The following is a 22,327-nucleotide window of genomic DNA, read 5'->3' as shown; positions in this document are numbered from 1 at the left end:
TCAGGCCCTTCTTCTTCCCCGTTCTGACCTCTGATGCTACCTGCTTCTTCAAGCTATTCCATCTTAATTAATCAGACAGGCCCTTCTTCTTCCCCGTTCTGACCTCTGATGCTACCTGCTTCTTCAAGCTATTCCATCTTAATTAATCAGTCAGGCCCTTCTTCTTCCCCGTTCTGACCTCTGATGCTACCTGCTTCTTCAAGCTATTCCATCTTAATTAATCAGTCAGGCCCTTCTTCTTCCCCGTTCTGACCTCTGATGCTACCTGCTTCTTCAAGCTATTCCATCTTCTTCCCCGTTCTGACCTCTGCAACCTGCTTCTTCAAGCTATTCCATCTTCTTCCCCGTTCTGACCTCTGATGCTACCTGCTTCTTCAAGCTATTCCATCTTCTTCCCCGTTCTGACCTCTGATGCTACCTGCTTCTTCAAGCTATTCCATCTTCTTCCCCGTTCTGACCTCTGATGCTACCTGCTTCTTCAAGCTATTCCATCTTCTTCCCCGTTCTGACCTCTGATGCTACCTGCTTCTTCAAGCTATTCCATCTTCTTCCCGTTCTGACCTCTGATGCTACCTGCTTCTTCAAGCTATTCCATCTTCTTCCCGTTCTGACCTCTGATTCTACCTGCTTCTTCAAGCTATTCCATCTTCTTCCCGTTCTGACCTCTGATGCTACCTGCTTCTTCAAGCTATTCCATCTTCTTCCCCGTTCTGACCTCTGATGCTACCTGCTTCTTCAAGCTATTCCATCTTCTTCCCCGTTCTGACCTCTGATGCTACCTGCTTCTTCAAGCTATTCCATCTTCTTCCCCGTTCTGACCTCTGATGCTACCTGCTTCTTCAAGCTATTCCATCTGACCTCTGATGCTACCTGCTTCTTCAAGCTATTCCATCTTCTTCCCCCGTTCTGACCTCTGATGCTACCTGCTTCTTCAAGCTATTCCATCTTCTTCCCCGTTCTGACCTCTGATGCTACCTGCTTCTTCAAGCTATTCCATCTTCTTCCCCGTTCTGACCTCTGATGCTACCTGCTTCTTCAAGCTATTCCATCTTCTTCCCCGTTCTGACCTCTGATGCTACCTGCTTCTTCAAGCTATTCCATCTTCTTCCCGTTCTGACCTCTGATGCTACCTGCTTCTTCAAGCTATTCCATCTTCTTCCCCGTTCTGACCTCTGATGCTACCTGCTTCTTCAAGCTATTCCATCTTCTTCCCGTTCTGACCTCTGATGCTACCTGCTTCTTCAAGCTATTCCATCTTCAGACAGGCCCTTCCCTTCCCCGTTCTGACCTCTGATGCTACCTGCTTCTTCAAGCTATTCCATCTTCTTCCCCGTTCTGACCTCTGATGCTACCTGCTTCTTCAATCTATTCCATCTTCTTCCCCGTTCTGACCTCTGATGCTACCTGCTTCTTCAATCTATTCCATCTTCTTCCCCGTTCTGACCTCTGATGCTACCTGCTTCTTCAATCTATTCCATCTTCTTCCCCGTTCTGACCTCTGATGCTACCTGCTTCTTCAATCTATTCCATCTTCTTCCCGTTCTGACCTCTGATGCTACCTGCTTCTTCAATCTATTCCATCTTCTTCCCCTTCAATCTGATGCTACCTGCTTCTTCAATCTATTCCATCTTCTTCCCCGTTCTGACCTCTGATGCTACCTGCTTCTTCAATCTATTCCATCTTCTTCCCGTTCTGACCTCTGATGCTACCTGCTTCTTCAATCTATTCCATCTTCTTCCCGTTCTGACCTCTGATGCTACCTGCTTCTTCAATCTATTCCATCTTCTTCCCCGTTCTGACCTCTGATGCTACCTGCTTCTTCAATCTATTCCATCTTCTTCCCGTTCTGACCTCTGATGCTACCTGCTTCTTCAATCTATTCCATCTTCTTCCCGTTCTGACCTCTGATGCTACCTGCTTCTTTAATCTATTCCATCTTCTTCCCCGTTCTGACCTCTGATGCTACCTGCTTCTTCAATCTATTCCATCTTCTTCCCGTTCTGACCTCTGATGCTACCTGCTTCTTCAATCTATTCCATCTTCTTCCCCGTTCTGACCTCTGATGCTACCTGCTTCTTCAATCTATTCCATCTTCTTCCCCGTTCTGACCTCTGATGCTACCTGCTTCTTCAATCTATTCCATCTTCTTCCCCGTTCTGACCTCTGATGCTACCTGCTTCTTCAATCTATTCCATCTTCTTCCCGTTCTGACCTCTGATGCTACCTGCTTCTTCAATCTATTCCATCTTCTTCCCCGTTCTGACCTCTGATGCTACCTGCTTCTTCAAGCTATTCCATCTTCTTCCCCGTTCTGACCTCTGATGCTACCTGCTTCTTCAAGCTATTCCATCTTCTTCCCCGTTCTGACCTCTGATGCTACCTGCTTCTTCAATCTATTCCATCTTCTTCCCCGTTCTGACCTCTGATGCTACCTGCTTCTTCAATCTATTCCATCTGAATTAATCAGACAGGTCATTGCTCATGCCACCGCTTTAGGCCGAAGATTCAACCTCATTCAATATTTCCCGGTCCGGGTCATTCTGCACTGTCACCTTTTCTCCTCAAGCAGAATAGTGAATATTTATTTAGTTGGTGACGACTATGAAAAGGACAATGGCTGTATTAGATTAATGCAACATATCAATGCATGTCTATCTAATTTCAAACCTTCTATTTTTAGCTCCAGAACAGTTGCTTTTTCTATTACTAAGAAGGGAGAAAAAAAAATTCAAGCTGTTTTGAGAGCAATATGCTACAATATCAATATCAGTTTATATTTATATACATGGGAACAATATACCTTGTCAGGCTGACACTACATATTCCAACAACAACTATGTGCTAAATTACATCTCATTCACCTCTCTCTGGGAACCCAGACTCCATATCATAGTCAGTCGATTCACATCAATGGTTTGACCTTTTCATGTGTCTACCACTGGTCAGTCGCTGACCTTCAGACCTTCTGATTGGAATGCAAGAACCGTTGTAAACTCCTGCTTAAGACCAACCGATAGTTTCTAGCCCTCTGGAGTTAGTCAAATATATTTGAATAACACTGAATATATTCTAATGGGGTGTTGGCTAATTGAGCTTTATCTGCTTCAATAGTGAACCAACCAAGCACGCAGCCCATACGTCTCTATGCCAGAGAAAAGGTGTCAACCCATCATTCTGAATTATTTCTAATACCAGCTGATGTAATGTGACAGGATCATGATGCTCGTGTCAAGAAAATCCCTACATTTCTAACAAAAGCCCAGCCACTAGCTTGGAAAAATAATATTTAAATGAAAGCCTTTGCAGAATGTTCTCAAGATGACGCTCCACCACACCACAGCCTAGGGAAGTCCCATCTGCATTCTATTGTCAAAGGCAGCGGAACAAAGTCTGCTATGCGAACCAACAGAACCTTGAAGGGAAGACAAAAACACAATACATCTTTGACCTTTTCACAGCCTTTAGAGAAGGCTAGAACTAGATATTAAGCCTGAGTCAAACTTCAGCTTAACTAACATAGAGAACATGGACTATAGGAAAAAACAACATCCCATTTTAAATAGCGGAAACAGAATCCTCACCTTGAAGAGCCGCAGGATGTTGGCCACCATGATAGACACCGAGCTAGCCGCCGCCCCTATAACCCCCACCACCTTGTCCGGCTTGGCGAAGATGGGCGGGTCTCCATTGGCACAGCGCACATCTGAGCCGTCCCTCTCGATGAGTGCCTGGACGAAAGTCAGCGACTGCTCCAGGGCATAGGTGTCTCTAGAACAGGTGTCCAGGATGCGTGCCCCCAGTGTCACATTAGGGAGCAGCTCTGGGTCCTTGTTGATCAGGTCAATCGCAAACAACATGGCCTCCAGCCTATGAATGCCCTTCTCCTTCTTCAGCTCCCCGCAGGGCACTCCTCTCTCGCCACGGGAGTGCACAGGGAATAGGCCGCCGAGCATGATGTCACCGTCCAGCCGGATGGAATGGGCGTACTCCTGCAGAGGCAGCTGGGGGTCTGGGGGCTTCTGAGTGGCAGAGGCCAACAGCCAGTAGCATTTGGTGGTCAGTAGGAAGAGGAAGCTGTGAAGGAAGAGGGAGGGGTGTTTGGACTCCCTGGCCATGGTGGTAGCAGTAGGGGAGATAGTGGGTCAGGGGAGGTGGTGTAGTACTGGGAGCTCAGAGCAGCAGGCAGCTGGTGGGGGGTGGTGGGGACACAGGGTTGGGCGTACCGTGTGTGACCCTCCTTTCTAGATCAGGGCAGGGTTAGGGAGGGCTACCTCTGGTTTCGAAGAGCTGCTGATGCATGTAACTGGCATCCCTGGGAAAGGGGTGTTGTTTGATCGAGAAGAAGGCTGGAGAGAAGAGAGGCTGAGTTTCTCACACTGACTGGACAGTGGGGATCTCGTTCCACAATCCTGGGTGCCTCATGCTCAAAAGACCCTGTTTGTGATGTGTGAGACAAAGAGGGAAAACAATCCATATGTTACACACTAGGGTTCAGCTCTCTAAAAGACACAGGCACACATCAATATAGGTAGGTCACACGCCCACATTCACATATGCTATTTCTCTCTTCTCTCTCTTTATCAAACACATAGGTGCACACACTAAAACCATCCAATTAAAATCTGGACCTTGCTTTTTCATTGTTTCCCTCTAATCAGGGACTGATTTAGACCTGGGACACCAGGTGGGTGCAATTAATTATCAGGTAGAACAGAAAACAAGAAGTATTCAGAACCTCCAGCGAAGGATTTTAATCAGTGGTGGAAAAAGTGCCCAATTGTCATACTTGAGTAGAAGTAAAGATACTTTAAAAGAAAATGACTAAGGTAAAAGTGAAAGTCACCCAGAAAAATACTGCTTGAGTAAAAGTCAAAAAGTATTTGGTTTTAAATACAGTATCAAAAGTAAATGTAATCGCTAAAATATAAAGTATCAAAAGTAAAAGCATAAATAATTTCAAATTCCTTATATTAAGCAAACCAGACAGTACGATATTCTTGATTTTTTTCCATTGATGGATAGCCAGGGCACACTCCAACACTCAGACAGACGTCCTTCACCAACGAAGCATTTGTGTTTAGTGAGTCTGCCAGATCAGAGAATGTAAGGATGACCGGGGATGTTCTCTTGATAAGTGCATGAATTAAACAATTTTCCTGTCCTGCTAAACATTCAAAATGTAACACGTACTTTTGGGTGTCAAGGAAAATATACGGAGTAAAAAGTACATTATTTTCTTTAGGAATGTAGTGGAGTAAAAGTTGTCTAAAATATAAATATTAAAGTAAAGTACACCACTGATTTTAATACCTTTTCACTGAAGCATGCATCCATGCACACGCAAGCAAGCACACACACAGACACACACACACAGACACACACACACAAAGTGAGAGAGTATAAGGACAGACAACAAACATCCACATCACACAGCAGGGAATCTCCCTTTGAAAACTAGGAAATCTTCAAACATTGGCACTGTCACATCTGCATAAACTCTGTCTACAAAGCTGAGAGTGTGCTTGATAAAAACATCAAATAATTGTATTATCATGTAATAAGCTATTGCATTTGCAATGAGACTAATCCTTACCCTGATGTGAATTTAAATTACTGTGATATGTTTATTAGCATAATGCAAAGTTATACAGGAAGCTACATCAAAATGGACACAGCAGCATACCCTAGCCTAGAGCCTTACAGATGGTGTCGCACAATAAATAGCATCGACAATGACAGAACCAGTGTTTGTGTATGTGTGTGTTTATGTTAACATGCGCTGGTTGCCTGCTGTGAAAATTAAAACATGCAGGTCTTTTCTTCCTGTCTACAGCTTAAGTTGCATTAGCTCTGCCAGTTTACTGTTAGTTTACTGTTAGCATTAATTTTCCATCTGAGAGGAAATACAGGACTTAGATCCCGTTGTTCCAGAATGAAGAGAGTGGCTTACTGACTTTTCTTTCACTATTGAGAGACATAACTCATTATCCACTCTTATTCACAACTAGGACCACTTTTTTGGTACAAATTACATTCTCTTCAGAGTGCCCCTCGTGATTAGGACAGAACATGTTTTGGTACATATTACATTCTCTTCAGAGTGCCCCTCGTGATTAGGACAGAACATGTTTTGGTACATATTACATTCTCTTCAGAGTGCCTCTCGTGATTAGGACAGAACATGTTTTGGTACATATTACATTCTCCAGAGTGCCCTCGTGATTAGGACAGAACATGTTTTGGTACATATTACATTCTCTTCAGAGTGCCCCTCGTGATTAGGACAGAACATGTTTTGGTTTTGAGCCTGATCAATCGAGGCATTACCAAAAGAAAGATTGCAGTTTTCAAACGGCAGTAAAAGTGCATTAACTGTGGTATTTTGGACACAGTAATTGCAGAATAACTGCAGTGTACTGCAGTTGAACTACAGTTATACTGCACTCTAACTGCAGTCTTTTTCATCAGCGAGGCTCCATGGACATTACAATTGTGTGACATAGGTGTTTAACAGCTTTGGCCCTTACACTGCTTGTTCCTATTCTTATCTTTTAACAAGATACCGATTGAAGCGGGTCAGTCTCATCCAAAAGTGCAGCATGCCAGTGAGAAACAATAACTAGCTGGAGTTTGGAACTGAAGACCAGCATTGTGCACCCCTACATTGGTCGAATTACTTACAAAAATAACTCCAGTAATATTTGTTACAGTTATAAAACAATTGATCTATAACTGTTTGAAAGACGCTCTGCACAAATGAAGCATGGCGATAACAATCTCATGTAGCATAGGCCTAAGTAGGCGCACACCTGTGCTGCATAGATCCTTGATGAATGAAGCTATTGTTCTATGCTAGTAGCCTACTAATTAATGACAGCTATTCTGAGTATTGAGAAAATTAGGCCTATTTGATTGATCTTTCTAAATTTTTGAATTTAATCTTTATTTAACTAGCCAAGTCAGTTAAGAACAAATTCTTATTTACAATAGCAGCCTACCAGGGAACAGTGGGTTAACTGCCTTGTTGAGGGGCAGAACGACAGATTTTTACCTTGTCAGCTCGGGGATTCGACCCAGCAACCTTTCGGTTACTGGCTCTAACCACTAGGCTACCTGCCGCCCAAATAAAGACATGGTAGGCTAATACCTACAGGCCTATGTGTAGGCTATTGTAAAGCCATGCAGCATCAATTCCTAACCCATTACGTTCTCTTCAACCCAACCATTGGGACCCACTGTACATCGTTATGGTTTAGATGGGTGGTCAGAATGAGTGGCACATGTCATTAAACGTCAGAGTGATGTACAATGTGAAACTGCGCAGACATATGTTCTTCTACAGCTAAACTAGATGATACAGCATTGGCGACGAGGATGGCTGAATTCAGTTTACCCCCACCAGTGCCATTCCTTTCCATGCCTGGAAAAGAATAACTGTCTTGAAAGTTTAAACACTTATCTTGACGCTCTGAACTTTTCTACAATCTCCGACAAGTGGAGGACAACACTGCGCCGTCACTGCCTCGGTGTAGAGGATTTTCAGAGCGCTTGGATGGGCTCCTACATTCAATGCTGCAGTCAGCCTTCTACGAAACCATTTTGGCCATGGTGTCCCGGTGAGTCAATTCGAAACTACATGGCTAATCTGAGTGACTTGTCTAGCTTTTGTAACAATGGGGCACTTCAGGACGAGATCCTCGGGGATCAGCTGATAGAGGGGACGTTATGTGAAAAGACAAGGGAGAAACTGCTTTTGGAATCTGACCATTTACAACTTGTTGGAGCAATTAAATCAGCACTACAGGTGCATTGGAATGCTCTACTATGCTAACAGACAGCTCTGCAGCATACACTCAGCCCCCAGTCATTCTCACACAGCAGCTTCAGCCCGAGCAGGCACACTATAGCGATTGTGCGTTGCACACGCCCTCCCACATCGATAGCTGCATGGAAACAGACACCCGGCATGCCCGTGCAGCAGGGAAACAGACACCCGGCATGCCCGTGCAGCGGGGAAACAGACACCCGGCATGCCCGTGCAGCGGGGAAACAGACACCCGGCATGCCCGTGCAGCGGGGAAACAGACACCCGGCATGCCCGTGCAGCGGGGAAACAGACACCCGGCATGCCCGTGCAGCGGGGAAACAGACACCCGGCATGCCCGTGCAGCGGGGAAACAGACACCGGCATGCCCGTGCAGCAGGGAAACAGACACCCGGCATGCCCGTGCAGCAGGGAAACAGACACCCGGCATGCCCGTGCAGCAGGGAAACAGACACCCGGCATGCCCGTGCAGCAGGGAAACAGACACCCGGCATGCCCGTGCAGCAGGGAAACAGACACCCGGCATGCCCGTGCAGCAGGGAAACAGACACCCGGCATGCCCGTGCAGCAGGGAAACAGACACCCGGCATGCCCGTGCAGCAGGGAAACAGACACCCGACATGCCCGTGCAGCAGGGAAACAGACAAACAAACCGACGTAGCTGTAGCAACTGTGTGGCTTGCTCTCACGATTCAATGGCTTCAAAGTGCCCAGCCCGTGGAACGATATGCAAGAACTGTTCAAAATACAATCACTTTGCAGAAGTGTGTCATCCTGCCATTGCTTCTAGCTCCGCCCTCATTCTCCTCTGACTTTCAACATGAACACACTGAAATCCAAACTGTCTCCATCAATCATGTGTCATTCAAAACATGCAGCTGGGTGAGGTGGGTTTGTCTTTGCTACTGGATACAGGCGCTGCAGTGTCGTTGCTCAACCTTGCCACCTACAACAAGTTCTTCAATCACCAGCCACTCCAACAGTCCTCCACTGCCCTGTGTGGGTACGGTAGCTCCAAGATAGACATTGTAGACACTCTCCAGGTCCCAGTGCACCATGTCCCCAAGCACCTACTGTCAATCACATTTCACAAAGCGGGGTGCCAAACCCCTGGGGCTCAACCCCTTCACAGGCTTGGCACACTGAGAGATGACAGTGGGTCAGCTATCCACCAGGTTACCTGCACATGGCAACAGAACAGGCCAGCTCTGTTTGATGGACTGGGCTGCCTCACAGCCTTTACACAAAGGCCCTTAGTGAACCCGGACATGACCCCAGTCATGCAGCCCCTGTGGTGCAACCCCTTTGCATTGCGTGATGACGTCACAAAAGATCTACAGTCACAGTTGGAGGCAGACATCAGCGTTGCCCCTGGATTTCAAATGATGTCATTGCAACCAAAAGTTAGGTGGAATCCAGACCTGTGTGAATCCCCATGCTGTTGTCCCGGATAGTAGTACCCGCTGAGGTGACTGAACAATTTCACGGCTTCAGGGTCTTCATGAAGCTTGACCTGAGTCAGGGTTGTATTCAGGTGCCCTTCCACCCAGCCAGCAGAGACCTCACGGCCTTCGTCACACACGCTGGTGTGTTCAGACACACATGCATCCCTGGTGGACTTAGCTCCGCCCCCAGCTGCTTCCAGGTGATGAGCACCATCCTCGCTGGAATATCCAGGGTAGTGATCTATCTAGACGGCATCGTGATCCACAGCCAAGACCTCCACATCTATGACCAGCGACTCCACAAAGTATTCCGTGCTCTACTGCAGAACAACCTGACCCTGAATGGCGAAAAGTGCACCTGTACAGCTCCAGTCGTCGAGCTTGTGGGGTTCTACCCTGTCGGCCAAAGGGGTGGAACGCTTCAACCAAGCGCTGAAGAACCGCATCAGGACGCACCTGGTCCAGGGGTGCATGTTCCAAACCGCCCTGAACCAAACACTAGTGCACTACAGGGCATGACAACACACAGCAACACGGGTCTCACAGGAATCTCCCATGCTCGGTCGTGAGATGGAACTGCCACTGGAAAGACTAGGTGCACACTAGGTGCACACAAGCAAAGCAGGCAGCCACCAGGCACCAAAGAGCAATGAAACGGCGCTTCGACAATGCACACAGGGTGAAGTAGCCGATCATCAAAGTGTCAGACAGGTTTCGAGCCTGTCGGTCTCAGTGGTGCAACAAAATGGTCTCATTCTGGACGGACCCCTTGCAGGTCAGTCGACATCTGGGGCTCGCCACCTTCATGCTGAGCAATGGATCACGCTGGCACGCCAGCCGCACCAGGAAAGTCCCACTCCTCTCACATGGGCCAGTATAACACAAACATACAGGCCAGTGACACACCTGTTGATCCTCCTCCTGCACTACCACCTAAGCCTTAGCTCTGTCCCTTGGGAGCCCACAGAGGCTACAAGCAGTGATGGCTTTAAGATCAGCCTATGCAGCCACTGACTGGAGGACTACCTTTCCTCCTTTAATACTAAGGTTCCGTTAGGTGTCTTAGTCAACCTTCAGGTTAACTGACTGAACTGTCTTGTTTTGGAGAGTCTTTGTTTACCTCTTCCATTTAAAGGTTCATGTTTTTTTGTTAGGCATCACTGGGTTATTGCCCTATGGACATTTGTATAAATGGTACCAGTCCCTGGTTTTAGAACGGAGGGGGAAATGTTATGTATGGTACAACGTGTGCTGTATGTCATACTGTACGTTGTTATGGTTTAAGACAGTGTGCTGCTTTACATATGAATGGGTGGTCAGAATTAGTGGCACATGTCATTAACCATCAGAGTGATGTACAATGTGAAACTGTGCAGACATGCCTTCTTCTACAGCAAAGCAAGATGCATCCCTCATCAACTACAATATCTATGCACAGAGCATATACTTGGCTTTGAATGAAATAAAGCAACAACTTTGCAACCATGAGTCAAAATGTTAAAACGCTTTAACTTGAGGATTTTACCCACAGGTGATGAGTAAGTAGCCTAGGTCATTTGTGACCTATATTGCAGTGCATTTATAGCCGGCAGTTCTACAAAGCAAATCTCATGCACAATTGCTCTAATTGCAATAATCTAAATGTAAATAATTGTATCACCCAAGATTTTGATTGCACACTGCATGATTAAGAGTCCCCACCAATTTACACTTATGATAAAAGGTGCAATATGCCAATTAGCATGATTGATGAGAATGTCTCTGGGATTTTTTTTTATGAGATACGCTACTTACTCCGTGGTCCATTTTAATTTACTGCGTTCTCCCTTTCAATCGATTTGGACTCAGTTGATGATGACAGATGAAACATGCACAACGCACCGACAATTCTTATGCCTGTCTAAATGAAATTGATCTTCAATGGATCACTTTCTTGACGATGTTTTTATATATATCTACCAGAAAGCCATGTCAAAAGAAACTCTTGAATTATTTATTTAACAGATCAAATGTGACTTTGTGTGAATGATTGGAAACGTGAGCCCTTCAGAAAACTGATACTCAATATCAAGTCTGTAGGCAATTACTAAAGAAAAAGAAAAGAAGAAAGACATCTAAGAACATTAAATACGGAACATGACTCATATCACATTGTTTGAAAAAAAATCAACAATTAAGTAGGACTTACCCGCCCGTTACTGTGATCTGGTCCCTCGCGGTCTCACTGCCAAACCAAAGCTGCGCAAGCCTGTGCTGTGCTCGTGGTGCTGAAAGAACAGCAGCATCGCGAAGGTGGCGCGAGCGCGACTCCGGGAAAATCTCAATTATATTCTTATTGCGCCCCTCTCCTCTCCTCGTCTCCTTCTCAAAACCCATTGGAGGAGAAGGTCAGAGGGGCGAGATCTCTGACGTTCTCATCCAATGGGGTTTGAGAAGGAGACGAGGCGCGAGGACAGGAGGGAGGACGCGAGGCGAAAGAATGAGAACTTCACTCCGTCTCTGTGGAATCACCCAATACTACCACACAGCGGTGGTTGGTTTCCAGGCTACCCAATGATTCTCTGATGTTTGTTAGTTGTTTCTGTAAATAGTGGGCAGTTAATTTTAATTGTATTTTTCAAATCACCATAATCCTACCCATGATCAGTGAAAGACGTGTGCACGGACTATTTAGGATGAATTTAAATAAGTCACGCTCAGAGTGGGCTTGCTTGGTCCAAAACAAGTGCATGGTCACATGTTCCCTGCCTCAACACATGCATCTTATTTGGTGTGTCACAATTTCAAAGTGTAATTTAAAGGAAGCGATACTGTTGGTGCGTCATGGCTAATGATGACAGCCTACAGAAAATGAAGTGGTCTTGTATGGCGTAATTTTCAAAGGGCATAACTTTCAAATAATATATATATATATAGGCTAGGATAATATAAGCAATCTAAAAGATGCTTGAGAATTATAGCCTACGTGAGAGGTGATTCAGATCATTCAACATTCTTTTGGAGAAATACTAAGAGAAAAACAGAACATATTTATTGCACACACTCTTTCAGACAATGGAAGTGTATTTTCAAAAGTAGGATAAAATGCCTAAGGCTCTACATTAAACAATATTCCCAGTGGGAAAATGTGCACAGCGGATGTTGAAAAGGGAGTTTTTGTTGAAGACACCGTTGGGAAACACAGTCACATTGCGCCATCTCGTGGGCGCAAAATAGCCTACTCGAGAGCGGCAGAACTTGTCTTGGGAAAAGAGCAACGCAAACCCAACACCTGAAGCAGAAAAATACCATGGGTGCTTTTTTAATTTGATTTATTCCGCATGTCTTCCTCGTTGGTAGGAAGAAGTTTGGTCCAAATCAGATGTTGGGTACTGCATTTTTAAAATATTACCTGAATCCTAAATTAAAATAGCCAATTTGGGTGCAATCAATTGGCTTAGTTCACATTATATTTCAACAAAATAATTTTTCAGGATTGCTAATAATGTCTGTTACTAACAACAGATACGATTTCAGAACAATCTGAGCTGGTGGGTGTCCAAATCCTCTTTCGTGTGCTTCCAGGAGGTGGAACGACCATTTTGCAGTCTAGACTAATCATAACACACACTGATGGCAGAGAACTGCAGTTCCTTAACTGGAACTATTAAATCTTATAAACTCCATGGACAGGAGGGAGCTCACTAGTTCTTTCCCTGAGCTGCCAGCCTCACCTGCCCCGCAAGCCATCCCAGGGCCTAGCCGTCTGGTGTCTGCCCCACCTGCATCCCCAGTGCCAGCCCGGCCTGCCAACGCCAGACCACAGAGGTGTGTGTCGGAGAAAATCAAGTGCTTACAGATCAGGTCTGCTATATTACAAGAGCTACTGGACGACAGATGGTAATATTACCCTCTGAGCCGCAGTCCTTCAGTAGCACTGAGGATGTTCCTATGTTGCCAACCTTCAGTCTGCCACCCAGCTAACGTAGGCAGAAATGACAGCTGTCACCCCCTCCCATGCATCACCACAAAAATGGAGGAGGTACACTTGAAGTCAGAAGTTTACATAAATTTAGGTTGGAGTCATTAAAACTCATTTTTCAACCACTCCAAACTTAGTGCATGCACTTAGAAAAATTACTTGTGTCATGTGCAAAGTAGATGTCCTACCGACTTGCATAAACTATAGTTTGTTAATTAACAAGAATTTTGTGGAGTGGTTGAAAAATGAGTTTTAATGACACCAACCCAGCTGTATATATACTGGTTGGCCAGGGGCAGTCGATGATGCAACAGCAACAGTACATGATATATCACATTTATTATTTGAAATAAGCGATTACAAATATTACTGATTGACCAGAGATTAGAGTTCTCCCTCACAGCCTCAGTGAATATCACCTCTGATACCGATAGTGTTACATTTAACCTTCACACAAACAAAATACACATGTGAAAACCCACATTCATAATGTTTTCCTCGCAAGGTACTTATTTGTTTAAAAATGCCACATTTTAATACGTTAATACTAGATTTTTGCACATTTCATGAAGAGTGGCTGTCACGGTCGTCCTCCTCTTCATCTGAAGAGGAGAGGAGAGAAGGATCGGAGGACCAAAATGCGGCGTGGTATGTGTTCACGATGAATATTTAATAAAAGAAAGTACTGAACACTGAATACAAAAACAAATAACGACCGTGAAGCTATAAATGAGACCTGTGCTGACACAAGCAACTAACATAGACAATCACCCACTAACAAACAGTGCAACCCAGGCTACCTAAGTATGATTCTCAATCAGAGACAACTAATGACACCTGCCTCTGATTGAGAACCATACTAGGCTGAAACATACAAATCCCCAAATCATAGAAAAACAAACATAGACTGCCCACCCAACTCACGCCCTGACCATACTAAATAAATGCAAAACAAAGGAAGTAAAGGTCAGAACGTGACAGTGGCAATGACCTGCAGATTAGTTACTCATCCACCTTTTTATGTTTGAATATTTGAGTTAATAATTAAACCCTTAGGTACATGGTATCTACGTTTATGTACTGAGCAAGTTGTTAAAGTAGCTGTTTGGACCGGACAGAATACCACTATATACCCCTGTATATAGCCTCGTTATTGTTATTGTGTTAATATTTTCCAAGTACACTAAAATAATAAAAAGTTTCTTCTTCTTGAACTGCACTGTTGGTGAAGGGCTTGTAAGTAAGCATTTCACGGTAAAGTCTACACTTGTTGCATTTGGTGCATGTGACGAATAATGTTAAAATTGGATTTGATATTGACCTAGGCACTCTATTGATGTCTTTAACCATTGCTCACGGGTCGGATGAGCAGTGACGGTTCACAACTTCACTATAAAGGAGACCTACTAAGGTTGTCACAGTTTTTGTGAAGAAGTCATGTGTCAGATGGGTGTGATTCCTGTGTTGACTGTAAAACCATGGAGAGCCCTCTTTGATGAGAAGTTCCATGTGGTTGTGGGGAACTTACCACCGACACAGGAGGTCACACTGCATTCTTTACATCAGTCAGAAGACACAGACTACTGGGAGGCGTTTGGGCACTATGTCAGTGATGCCCAGGGAAGGGTCACAGGTGAGAGATATTATTTCCATTTATCTACTTAATTTCCTCTAGCTACTTCATTTTTCTACTTCATTTAGCAACTTCAACAGCAGAAAAAACATTTGTAAATGCACTGGAAAATCTTTAATTAATTTAATTTATTTAAAGGAATTACAGTGAAATAACAATATGATGGATTCTGTAAACTCAGACTTGTGTCATATTCATCATAACTATATAAAAACCTGTCACAAAATGCGTGTTTTTTTGCTACACAAATCACACTTTTCGCCCTGTACTTTCAAGTAACTTGTATGTCATTAATAGTCTTCAAGGATCCAAGTGTAGGGGGGACATATGAGGGTGTTGAGCCCATGGGTCTGATGTGGAGCATGAGACCAATACCTGGCAGTAGACCGGAACTCAGGTAAACATGAGAATGAACATGAGGTTATTCTGACACTCAGGCCAACGCTGAAGTGGTTGGTAGTTTTGGAATACAAATTGTTTATACCTCTCGTAGGTTGAGGAAGAAGGAGGTCCACACTCCCATGGTGGTGACCATCTCTGTGTACAGGGGACACATGAGTCAGGGTTTCAGGGAGCAGGTGGCCCTGGCGAGTGTCGTCACAGAGCGCTGGTACATGTCCCCCGGAGTCCGCAGGGTCGACATCACAGAGGGAGGGGTCACAGGTACCCTGTTCCTGCCACCAGGTACACAATATGCTCTCAATAACTGAAGGTCACATACATTTTGGTCATTTTTTTCTGGGTTCTCTTTAAGACCTGTAGAGGAATAATAAGTCCTAACAAATTTCATTTAGAGTTCTGACATGTTTAATATATATATATATCCACACTTTTGACTGGTTTAAGGCACAGGATAAGTGGCAGAAATAAACAATCATGTTTTTGTCATGTCATCCTGAAGGTCCCGGACCCTTCCCTGGAGTTTTAGACATGTGGGGAGGTAGTGGCGGCCTAGTGGAATATAGAGCTGCTCTCTTGGCATCCCATGGCTTTGCTGCCATGGCGCTACTTTATGTCTTCCCAGACCAAAATAAAAATGCTACCATTGGCTACCCTTACTTTGAGGTTTGTGTCTACCATATTCATATAGAAATCATGGTTGACGCTCGGCCATTTATGTGTGTGTGTGTGTGTGTGTGTGTGTGTGTGTGTGTGTGTGTGTGTGTGTGTGTGTGTGTGTGTGTGTGTGTGTGTGTGTGTGTGTGTGTGTGTGTGTGTGTGTGTGTGTGTGTGTGTCTGCTAAAATGGGAACTGCTCCAAATACATGTACTATGTTTTAAGAAGTTATTTTTAGTCAGTCGGTAAGCTCTTATAAACAATAACTTGCCTGACAAGTGACAGTCTGACAGACAATGCTACATAATGCCTGTGGTGAATGTTTATTTGCTAGTTTGAATCCTTACCTTACACAATTAGTAACTGATTTAGACCTTTGGAATCAGGTGAGAGGACTCTTTCACCGTCTTTAAATGTGAATACTAACACGCCCACCACTATGCTGTCTCTCTCGTCTGTGGGTCTGGGGGGAAAAAAAACATCTGCACGACTTTCTTGATCCATTGTCTTGAGATAACTTGAATAAATGCCTAAATGAATATTGGCACATGCTAATATCTTCTCAGGCTGCATTCAGACTACTGCAGGATCACCCTCTAGTGGCCGCTGACCGAATTGCGCTGCTTGGCCTTTCCCTTGGTGTTACAGTGGTTCTATCCATCACTGCTTACTCAGAAGCTGTCAAGGTAAGTCCCTAAGAAACTTCTGCCCTGTCAGTTTGTTGATTTCCTGAATAAACATATGTGCATGCGCTTTACCCAGACCAAAATGCCCCCATCATACTCACCATCATTGAGTTGTGTTTAGGAAAATCACATTAATAACAGCGACATGATGCATTTTGGTTTATCTGTCCCCAGTCAGTAATAAACAATGTATTCATGCTGTTTAATTAAATCTCTGTCTACTCCTTTTAGCCTAGATGTTGTGTGTGCATCAGTGGCAGCCATGCGTGTCGAATTGGAGCCACCCAGTCCGTTGCGGAAACATCTCAGGGTATACACAAGTGAGTCAATAGCTTATGTTTACTTGTGTTTGTCTTTTTTATAAAGTAGCCTAATGATTTTCAAGGAGAAAGTCAGTATTATACTTTTGGCCATGCGTTTTCAGAAAATATGCAAAGGCCCGTACTGATGAGGAGAATCGCATCATCTGGAGGGACGTTCTTTTACCTATTCCAGAAGATATAGACCTGAAAGTGGAAGTAAGATATCTGTTATGTTCAGAAAGACCCTTCAGTCCTCTGCTCTTGTTTGGATGATTGTAGCGAGGGAAATGTATCCCACACAGGAGGACAGGATGATAAGGACCTCTAAAAGATTACGCTGGAGAACTCAACCAATACTGGGAACAGTTTCACACTTTCTCCAGTCCTATCAGGATCCTCCAGTATCTCACAAGATTGAGGGCTCAGAAGTATTGTTGTATCTGTCAATATTCAATGTTTCCTAAATGGCTATTAATCTGTTCAGTTCTGCTCCGTTTTGTTTTATTCTGTCCTCAGATGGGGAGGGTAACATGTCCTCTGCTGCTGGTTGTTGGACAAGATGATCAGAATTGGGCTGCTGTCGAATCAGCTGATGATGTGAGCTACGTCTTGTTTGCCTATGGAAAACATCATGCTGCATACATGCAGTTTAAAAAACCTCTTAAATGTAATGGCAAAATGTAGATTTCGGACTAAATAGACATGCCCAAAGGAACTGCTATTCATGTGTAATTACATGATTCTGACATACAAAAACGTGGTATATTTGGAAAGAAGATATCTGGGAAATTATGAGGAAATTAGATAGATAGAAGTTACATAGTTCAGAATAAACAAGATCAAGCACACACAAAATAACCATCTTTCATTGACAAGATGTATGTAAATTATTGATGCCCAGAGCTGGAAACACATCGGATGGCTTCCACAACATGTGAACAATATTAGATAAAAATGGGACTTAACAACTAGAAATGGGCAGATGTTTTAGTAAGGGCAGATGTTTTAGTAAGGGGTGTCAGGTGTGGTCATGGGATGCTTCCAAGTGTCCCTAAACCTCTCCAAAGTGGCATATGTCTGTAAATGAGAAAATTCCAATGCTATTACATATTTAAAATCCCTAAATGCTACTTTTTCAGTATAAAAACACAATTTCTACCATATCAACCTCACTCAAACACTGTGGGGGTGTTTTGGGGTACCCACGGGATATTCAAGTGTCCTTTCAACCTCTCCAAAGTGTCCTAATGTGGTAATTGCACTGGATGTGCCCAAAAGTTGTTGTTCACCATAAAAACCAAATGTATACAACACCAACCTCTCTAAAACATTGTGGTGGTGTCGGAGGACATACGGGATATATTGATGCCTACACCGCATAAACAAGCATCATATGTTTGATGCGCAAAGATATAGTTACTCGGTGGACATTTGATGTTGCCATTAAGTCATACATCATCAGATAACATTGTCCATAGGCTAGATTTGTTCCTAATTTGATATCCCCCCATGTAGCTACAGCTCAAACACAGACAAAATCGACGCTTACCTTGTAAGATGTTTGCTGTTCGGTGGAAACGTTGTGTAAAATAAAAATGTTGACTCTCGGGGCTGGTGATCAATAATGGTAAGTCACAGGCAGACAAATAAGATATCCTCGTGATCTGTGGAGTCCCGGCTTTGGGTGTGTGTCAACGTTTATGCTTCACAATGCTGACCGGAATGTAGGTAGCAACCATCTTGAAATGATCTTATCTGCACGGCCTGCCCTTATACATTTGTATGCCCATATATGGTAGTAAGTCAATCCAAAAATTTGAAGACATCGATCAATAGCCAAGATACTCAGCTTTCTGCAGACACCCTGCTTTTGCAAATAGGGGCTACCGTTCGCATAACAGACTGAATTGAATTAGAAAAATCTAATAGGGTCCCCAAATATGGAGACTTTACATGTAAGAGGTTTTAAAGTCAAGATATCAATTGATGAGATTAAGTAATTAGAGCTAAACTCCATAATGTTCTCCTCAGATGAAGGAGATGATGGAGAGAACAGGAAACAGTCACCTGCTGACCACTCTGTCCTACCCTGGAGCTGGTCACCTGATTGAACCTCCCTATGGTCCCCACTGCAGGTCGTGCAATTTTGTGTTGCAGCCAGGCCAACAGAGAGGTGCCTTTCCAGAGTCATTCATGCAGACAGGCTGTGCTTTTATAGTTATTGTGCTCCTATAGGAGTCCCAATTAATTCGTCTAGTACCACTGGGCGCTGCAACCTTTGATCTAGCTCACCAGATGAAACTAGTCCACTAATGATCCTACAGTTCTAGGTTTTTCTTATGTTACTGGACCCAATTTTCATATAGGTCTACATTTATACAGTCAGAAGAATACCATGTCTCAAATGTCTTAAATCTAAAGCCATCATTCCAACTTGTTGCAGTGGTCATGCTGTTTGGAGGCCTCAACAAACCTCACGCCGTTGCACAGGAAGACTCATGGGAAAAGATTCTAGGTTTTCTGCAAGAGCATCTCTGTCACAGTGTCAAACCCCATGTGCAGTCCAGATTGTGAGCATTGTCTTACGTCAGATGGTATCACTCCTATGCAAAGCTCGTCCCTTAACCGATCAGTGCAGGTGGAATCATTGCTCTATCTGACATAAGAAAATGGACTGTGAGGTAATTAACAATGGACACCATGCAGATCAGACAAGGAAATAAATAACTTTTCTTGCCCAGATGCCTCATGATTACACCAAACTGTATCAATGGCCTCACTGTATGATGTAACTTCTGATATGAATGCAATTTGTTTAAGTATGTATTATTTGGTATGTATTTTTCATTTGAACCATATGGTTTGATTAAAATGTGTTTGGTATTTGGTATTTTATTAGGATCCCCATTAGCTGTTGCAAAAGCAGCAGCTACTCTCCCTGGGGTCCACACAAAACATGAAGCATAATATAGAATGACCTAATACAGAACATCAATAAACAAGAACAGCTCAAGGACAGAACAAAAAATATATATTTTCAAAGGCATGGGCGAAGGCACGTATGTAACAGAGGAAAGTATGTAACAGTATAACTTTAGACCGTCCCCTCGCCCATACCCGGGCGGGAACCAGGGACCCTCTGCACACATCAACAACAGTCACCCTGGAAGCATTGTTACCCATCGCTCCACAAATGCCACGGCCCTTGCAGAGCAAGGGGAACTACTACTTCAAGGTCTCAGAGCAAGTGATGTCACTGATTGAAACGCTATTTAGCGCGCACCGCTAACTAAGCTAGCCGTTTCACATCCGTTACACGTAGCCTACGTATCAATGCATACACACAAACTACCTAGGTCAAATAGGGGAGAAGTGTTGTGCCATGAGGTGTTGCTTTATCTGATTTTTGAAACCAGGTTTGCTGTTTATTTCAGCAATATGAGATGGAAGGAAGTTCCATGCAATTGGGGCTCTATTTGTTCTGGATTTGGGGACTGTGAAAAAAAACCTTGTGGTACAGTGGGGCAAAAAAGTATTTAGTCAGCCACCAATTGTGCAAGTTCTCCCACTTAAAAAGATGAGAGAGGCCTTTAATTTTAATCATATGTACACTTCAACTATGACGGACAAAATGAGAGAAAAAAAATCCAGAAAGTCACATTGTAGGATTTTTAATGAATTTATTTGCAAATTATGGTGGAAAATAAGTATTTGGTCACCTACAAACAAGCAAGATTTCTGGTTCTCACAGACCTGTAACTTCTTCTTTAAGAGGCTCCTCTTAACCTGTATTAATGGCACCTGTTTGAACTTGTTATCAGTATAAAAGACACCTGTCCACAACCTCAAACAGTCACACTCCAAACTCCACTATGGCCCTGACCATAGCATTCTTTGTTCTCTTTATTATTTTGGTTAGGTCAGGGTGTGACATGGGTGATATGTGTGTTTTTGTCTCATTCTAGGGTGTTTGTACTGTCTAGGAGTTTTGTAGATTTATGGGGTTGTTTCCATCTAGGTGTTTATGTAGGTCTATGGTTGCCTAGATTGGTTCTCAATTAGAGGCAGGTGTTTATCGTTGACTCTGATTGGGAACCATATTTAGGCAGCCATCTGCTTTGGGTATTTTGTGGGTTATTGTCTATGTTATGTTGCACATTCTTTATATAGTGGTCATGGTTGTCTTTATCTTTTTGTTTAAGTGTTCTTATTGTTCGTCATTCAATAAAGAAGAATGTATTCACACCACGCTGCGTTTTGGTCCCCTTCAAAATCAAATCAAATCAAATGTATTTACATAGCCCTTCGTACATCAGCTGATATGTCAAAGTGCTATACAGAAACCCAGCCTAAAACCCCAAACAGCAAGCAATGCAGGTGTAGAAGCACGGTGACTAGGAAAAACTTCCTAGAAAGGCCAAAACCTAGGAAGAAACATAGAGAGGAACCAGGCTATGTGGGGTGGCCAGTCCTCTTCTGGCTGTGCCGGGTGGAGATTATAACAGAACATGGCCAAGGTGTTCAAATATTCATAAATGACCAGCATGGTCCAATAATAATAATCACAGGCAGAACAGTTGAAACTGGAGCAGCAGCACGGCCAGGTGTACTAGGGACAGCAAGGAGTCATCATGTCAGGTAGTCCTGAGACATGGTCCTAGGGCTCAGGTCCTCCTCCGAGAGAGAGAAAGAAAGAAAGAAAGAAAGAGAGATTTAGAGAGAGCATACTTAAATTCACACCGGACACCGGATAGGACAGGAGAAGTACTCCAGATATAACAAACTGACCCTAGCCCCTTAGACACATAAACTACTGCAGCATAAATACTGGAGGCTGAGACAGGAGGGGTCAGGACACATTGTGGCCCCATCCGATGACACCCCCGGACAGGGCCAAACAGGAAGGATATAACCCCACCCACTTTGCCAAAGCACAGCCCTCACACCACTAGAGGGATATCTTCAACCACCAACTTACCATCCTGAGACAAGTCCGAGTATAGCCCACAAAGATCTCCGCCACGGCACAACCCAAGGGGGGGCGCCAACCCAGACAGGAAGATCACATCAGTGGCTCAACCCACTCAGGTGACGCACCCCTCCTAGGGACGGTATGAAAGAGACCTAACTCATCCCAGTGACTCAGCCCCTGTAATAGGGTTAGAGGCAGAGAATCCCAGTGGAAAGAGGGGAACCGGCCAGGCAGAGACAGCAAGGGAGGTTCGTTGCTCCAGAGCCTTTCCGTTCACCTTCACACTCCGGGGCCAGACAACACTCAATCATATGACCCACTGAAGAGATGAGTCTTCAGTAAAGACTTAAAGGTTGAGACCGAGTTTGCGTCTCTCACATGAGTAGACAGACCATTCCATAAAAATTGAGCTCTATAGGAGAAAGCCCTGCCTCCAGCTGTTTGCT

At 44.1% G+C, this 22,327-nt stretch overlaps 2 protein-coding genes across 4 annotated transcripts in view; one reads left to right on the top strand and one right to left on the bottom strand.

Moving 5' to 3' along the window:
* The window catches only part of LOC124037023 (metabotropic glutamate receptor 8-like), a 202,594-nt gene extending 191,033 nt beyond the window's left edge, over positions 1-11,561 (bottom strand). Inside the window, exons 1-2 of the mRNA XM_046351643.1 lie at positions 11,460-11,561; positions 3,583-4,435 (exon numbers count right to left, since the gene is read on the bottom strand). Of these exons, the coding sequence (XP_046207599.1) occupies positions 3,583-4,116 (534 nt within the window). The 5' untranslated portion in view covers positions 4,117-4,435; positions 11,460-11,561. The remainder of the gene's footprint in view (positions 1-3,582; positions 4,436-11,459) is intronic.
* Positions 11,562-14,359: 2,798 nt separating this feature from the next.
* Positions 14,360-19,792, top strand: LOC124037589 (acyl-coenzyme A thioesterase 1-like). Of its 3 annotated transcripts, none has more exons than XM_046352445.1 (10): positions 14,366-14,865; positions 15,163-15,262; positions 15,359-15,549; positions 15,767-15,930; positions 16,488-16,607; positions 16,839-16,927; positions 17,032-17,125; positions 17,426-17,506; positions 18,941-19,044; positions 19,353-19,792. In XM_046352445.1, the coding sequence occupies exons 1-10, from the start codon at positions 14,670-14,672 to the stop codon at positions 19,567-19,569; spliced, it is 1,356 nt and encodes a 451-aa protein (XP_046208401.1). In that variant the 5' UTR covers positions 14,366-14,669; the 3' UTR covers positions 19,570-19,792. The 3 variants fall into 3 exon arrangements, with proteins under 3 accessions (XP_046208403.1, XP_046208401.1, XP_046208402.1); XM_046352446.1 differs by having other exon boundaries at positions 14,381-14,865; positions 18,941-19,082; XM_046352447.1 differs by lacking the exons at positions 17,426-17,506; positions 18,941-19,044; positions 19,353-19,792 and adding an exon at positions 17,212-17,419 and having other exon boundaries at positions 14,360-14,865.
* The last annotated feature ends 2,535 nt before the right edge of the window (positions 19,793-22,327 follow it).

Source organism: Oncorhynchus gorbuscha, linkage group LG06 (assembly GCF_021184085.1).
Source record: "Oncorhynchus gorbuscha isolate QuinsamMale2020 ecotype Even-year linkage group LG06, OgorEven_v1.0, whole genome shotgun sequence".
Lineage (NCBI taxonomy): Eukaryota > Metazoa > Chordata > Actinopteri > Salmoniformes > Salmonidae > Oncorhynchus > Oncorhynchus gorbuscha.
The sequence above is the reverse complement of the archived record's forward strand: the minus strand, read 5'-3'. Positions and strand labels throughout refer to the sequence as shown.